The 5815-nt window shown below is 41.2% G+C and overlaps 1 protein-coding gene across 1 annotated transcript; it reads left to right on the top strand.

Annotated features, from left to right (window-relative positions):
* Positions 1-2899: 2899 nt before the first annotated feature.
* Positions 2900-5076, top strand: LOC122938982 (cytochrome P450 1B1-like). The gene has a single exon (XM_044294891.1). It carries the CDS (start codon positions 3059-3061, stop codon positions 4634-4636), a length of 1578 nt encoding a protein of 525 aa, XP_044150826.1. The 5' UTR covers positions 2900-3058; the 3' UTR covers positions 4637-5076.
* Positions 5077-5815: the final 739 nt, after the last annotated feature.

Raw genomic sequence — 5815 nt, 5'->3', positions numbered from 1 at the left:
ATATCTATCTATCATATATCTATCTATCTTATATCTATCTATCATATATCTATCTTATATCTATCTATCTATCTATCTTATATCTATCTATCTATCTTATATCTATCTATCTATCTTATATCTATCTATCTTATATCTATCTATCTTATATCTATCTATCTTATATCTATCTATCTTATATCTATCTATCTTATATCTATCTATCTATCTATCTTATATCTATCTATCTTATATCTATCTATCTTATATCTATCTATCTTATATCTATATATCTGTCTTATATCTATATATCTATATATCTGTCTGTCTATATTGCCCCTGAAGAAGCGAGGCAGCGAAACCCGGGTCGGGCAGGATTGTGACGATCTACTTGTATTTTATGCCTTTTGTCTACTGATCTGTTGTAAGTAGAATAAAACCTTTTAAAGATAAGATTCTCAAGGGTGCTTCACTATTTTTCGTATCATCTTAAACCCTGTAGAGGAGGAGATCTGGGAGGATCGTATTCCTTGGCATTGAGGAGAGGGTGGACACCCTTGTATCATTCACCTGTAACCGGAACACATAGTGTCCAGCAGCGCGGTTCCAAAACCTATTGATCTATATTGAGAATATACTGGGTATAATAAGGTGCTACATGGCATAAAACATCCTTCTTTCATATATCTTATAAATCTGTCTTTCTACACGGTCAAGTCACATTATTATGACCACTTCCTATAATTATCAGAATTGCAAAAAAAAAAAAAAGAAGGGATGATTATTGGCTTTTGGATGAGCAAGAGGGACCGACACGCAACAGTGAAGCAGCTCACCACCAAAATGTATCTTTTCTATCAGTCCCCTATCATTTATAGTTCATATCTATCGATCATTATCTATCGACCGAAAATATACAGGAGCGAATTTGCTACATAAAATATCTATTATTATTATTATTAAAGCTCCGTTTATTCCATGGCGCTGTACACATGAAATGGGATGTACTTACATAAAGTAAAAATTGCAATGAGCATGAACAAGATGAGTTACAAACTTTAGGAGAGTGGACCCTGCCGCGAAGGCTTACAATCTACAAGGTATGGAGGAACGATACAGTAGGCGAGGGTAAAGCTGGTCATATGGCAGTATAGTGGCAGCAGGGTCACCGTAGGTTGTAGGCTTGTCTGAAGAGGTGGGTTTTCAGGTTTCTTTTGAAGACTTCCATGGTAGTTGAGCATCTGATGTGTTGGGGGTAGAGAATTCCAGAGTATGGGGGGTGCACTGGAGAAATCTTGGAGGCTATTGTGGGATGAGGAGAGTAGAAAAGGAGGTCTTGTGAGGATTGAAGATTGCGTGTAGGATGGTATCGGGAAATCAGGTCACAGATGTATGGAAGGGTTGTGGATGGTCCTGTATTTCATAGTGTTTTGTACTGGATTCTTGGGAAGCAATGGGGAGCCAGCGAAGGGGTTGGCAGGGGAGTAATGGAGGGAGAGGTGGATTTGTTGGGCAGCTGAGTTGAGGATAGATTGGAGGATTGCGAGAATGCTAGACCGGGGGGCCACTTTAGAGGATGTTACAGTAGTCTAGGTGGGAGATGATGAGGGCATGTACAAGCATTTTTGCAGGCTCCTGGTTGAGGACTGTGCAGATCTCAGAGATATATCCATAAATCTGTCTATCCAGATCAAATCTATCTACAAACACTGTACAGGGGATAATAATGTGCTACATGGCATAAAATATCTATTATCTATCTACTAGGGATCGACCGATATTGACTTTTTAGAGCCGATACCGATAATCTGTGAACTTTCAGGCCGATAATTTATACCGATATTTTATCTCATAATATATATTATATTAGTTGGTAGTCACTGAGGTGGTGGAAATTAGCATTTGGCACTAGTATATTATAAATGTAAATTAATAAAGCCCTTAGTTGGTAGTCAATTTATAATTTACATTTATAATATACTAGTGCCATATGCCAATTTTCACCCCCCCCCCCACTCCTCTCTGACTTTATTAACCCCTATCACTACCTCAGATCAGCCCTTTATTAACCTCTATCAGACCATTATTAACCCCTATCAGACCTCAGATCAGACCTTTATTAACCCCTATCAGACCTCAGATCAGACCTTTATTAACCCCTATCAGACCTCAGATGAATAAAATAAAAAACTCCTCACCTCTCCTGCGCCGCAGCTCCTCTTCAACTCCAGGTCCGGCGTCTTGCTCCCCGGCCCGGTCACCTGACAGCGAGCAACGTCCTGACGTTGTACGGGGTCAGGACAGTGCAGCGCGGGCCCCATCAAAGAAGATCAGGGAGGGCGAGTATCGGAAGCGCTTGCTGCGCTTCTTCCCCGCTCCCGGCACCCGATGCATACTAGTGCACGCTTCCATAATGGAAGCGCTCACTGGTATTCTCTTTATACGCATTATCGGTATATCGGCAAGGTTAGATGCCGATACTGATAATGTACAAAATCCGGAATATCGGTACTTTCGATAATCGGTCGATCCCTACTATCTACAGTGCATATACAGGGGATAATCTAAAGATCTAAAATATTTGTCTCTGTCTATCAATCTATTTATCATAGATTGAGATAATAATATGCTACATGACATCGAAAACATCTATCTATCTTTGTATAGTTCTAGGTCCATATTAATGCTTCATATTCTGTTCCTTATTGCTATGGGTCTGACTACTGTGACACTTGTATCTACTTCTCTGTTTGCTTCACTACTTTTACATCTGAGAAAGTGACTGGAGTTGTGTGCAGAATAGGAACACATGAAAATTTGCAGTGTGGGGCTGGAGGGGATGTACTGTAAGGTCCAGGAGATTGGGAGGAGACATGCTCTACCCACCTCACTCCTGCATGCTATAAATGACAGAAGCAGTTCACTTCAATAAGTAGGCACTTTTAAGAGCAGGATAAACAAAAAAAGTTGTTGAGAATTTACAGAATCAGGCACTTCTTATGCATTGAGGATATTACAGAGTTATGAGGAACCCATGAAGTAGATCTATTTACTCACACCAACTAGTAAGATTTGCAAGATGACTCCAATGAATGACATAGAAGCAGCTGGACCATGGGAAGACTGGAAGCATAGCGTCCACCCAGCTTTGATGTTCTCCTTTGTATTTCTGATCTGCTTGGAAGCCTGTTTGTGGGTCCGAGGTCATGGACAGAAGAGGAGCCCCCCAGGTCCTTTTCCCTGGCCTGTTGTGGGCAATGCCATGCAACTAGGACAAATGCCTCATCTAACATTTTGCAAGATGGCACAAATATATGGAAATGTCTTCAAGATTAAGCTGGGTACTCGTGATATTGTTGTCCTGAACGGAGAGTCAACCATCAGACAAGCTTTGGTGAAGCACAGGGAAGAATTTGCAGGTAGACCAAACTTCTCCTCTTTCAAAATAGTATCCGGCGGCAGAAGTATGGCATTTGGTGCATACAGCGATTTGTGGAAAGCTCACAAGAAAATTGCTCACTCAACCCTTAGAGCATTTTCCACTGTAAATACCGAAACCACCAGGCAGTTTGAACAACATGTAGCAGCTGAAGTTGAAGATCTTATACAGGTATTTCTGCTTCGCAGCACTGATGGTAAGTACTTTGACCCTTACCATGAGTGCACTGTGGCCATTGCCAATGTGATATGTGCATTGTGCTTTGGTAAACGCTACAGCCATGAAGATGATGAGTTTAAAGCTCTTTTAGGAAGGAATGACAAATTTGGGCAAACTGTGGGTGCAGGTAGCCTAGTGGACCTCCTACCCTGGCTACAGGCCTTCCCAAACCCAGTGAGAAGACTCTACCAGAGTTTTAAAGACTTGAACCTTGAGTTTTTTGACTTTGTAAAGGATAAGGTCAGCCAGCACCGAGAGACCTACAACCCTGAGGTCACCAGAGATATGAGTGATGCATTTATCGGGCTCATTGATCATGGTGTGGGAGCTGGAGAGTTGCTTAGCAAGGAATACGTGGAGAGCACAGTCACAGATTTATTAGGTGCTGGCCAAGACACTAACTCTACTGCCTTGACCTGGATCATTCTTCTGCTCGTTAAATATCCTCATATACAGAAGAAGCTACAGGAGGAGATAGACAGAGTCATGGGACAGGACAGAGTACCCACTGCTGAAGATAGAGCCAAGCTCCCATATGTCCAAGCCTTTATCTATGAGTCCATGCGCTTCAGTAGCTTTGTGCCAATGACCATTCCCCACTCTACCACCTGTAATGTCCTTATTGATGGCTTCTATATCCCCAGAGACACTATAATTTTTGTCAACCAGTGGTCTGTCAACCATGATGTGGACAAATGGACAAATCCCGACCAGTTCCAACCTGACAGGTTCTTGGATGAAAATAACCAGCTTAACAAAGACCTCATCCATGGAGTGATGATATTCTCAGTCGGGAGAAGAAGATGTATTGGAGATCAGCTTTCCATGCTGCAGCTTTTCCTTTTCACCTCTATTCTCCTTCAGCAGTGCTCATTCCATTCAGACCCAAAACAGGAGCTAACAATGGACTGCATCAATAGCTTGGCCCTCAAGCCTCTTCCCTTTGGAGTATCTGTGAAAGCCAGGAGACAGCTCACAAATCAGGAGACTCTGGACTGAACGGCTCTTTCCTACAAGGTTATCCTGAAATATACTTCTGTCTGCCGTTTGATATCTTTATCTGATGTGGATATATTTCTATAGAGATTGAAGTACATAGTAGTATATATGTTTTATTTTAAATAGTACATGCCTTACATCTCATTAACTAATATTGTTAAAAACAATCATATTTTAGGAAATTACACATTCATTTACTACTATGCTGCATTTGACATTTTATTTGCTGTGCATTGAATGTAGTTAATACAATGCTCTGGTCACACACATACTCCTACAGGGTCACCTTGTCTGTGCCCACATTTTGTGCAGCAACATTATTCCTTTACTCCCCATCTCTTCACTATTTACTATGTATTCTAAAACTAAAATACATAGGAAATAGAATATTTTACATAGATATTTTCTTACTGCGAATACTCATATACTGTATATTTAGTTCTTTTTTTTTCTTCTCAATTGTTCTGGAAATATAATTCTACTTTCTGTTGTATCTTCTGCGTCTGGGAGTTTTATTTCTGGAAATGGACACTTCAGGAATCGCCGGCACTTAATAGAAAATGCCTAATCTGGTCTGCAATTGCGGACAAAAATTAGGACATGTTCTATATTTTTCGGGATCGGAATTGCGGACCTGGAAGTGCAGATCCGCAATTCCGGATCCGGGCAGCACATAGTGCTGCACCATAGAAATGAATGGATCTGCAATTCTTTTCCACAAAAAGCGGAACGAAATTGCGGACGTGTGCATGGACCCTGACTCTGTAATTCTGTGGTGTTTCAAAGAAAATGTCATTGTAAAAAGAGTCGGGCACTGGGAGAGGCTTCGCTTCGCTCCCTCCTGCTAAATTTGATTGACAGGTTGCATATAGTGACAGATCTGTCAATCAGGTGGGATTGGGGCAGTGGACGTTTCTAACCATGTCCATTTAAAAAAAATGTTTTCTCTGAAATGCCTCAATATTTCATGCTGTCCTAATCGTGGGCTGACAGGTTCCTTTTAAAGGGAGTTTGATATGTGAACTAATACAAGCATTTATTATATTAGACATACAGGAGGAGGGGGAGTCACGTCATTTCCCAGCTCCATTCTCAATATAGGTGCGGGTCCCAGATCAGACAATGGGGACATATCCTAGAATTCAGTTTCTGGTGTATGGCAGGGCTGAGATGTAGCTA

This window comes from Bufo gargarizans, chromosome 5 (assembly GCF_014858855.1).
Source record: "Bufo gargarizans isolate SCDJY-AF-19 chromosome 5, ASM1485885v1, whole genome shotgun sequence".
In the NCBI taxonomy this organism is placed as follows: Eukaryota; Metazoa; Chordata; class Amphibia; order Anura; family Bufonidae; genus Bufo; species Bufo gargarizans.
This window is presented reverse-complemented; position numbering and strand designations above follow the sequence as displayed.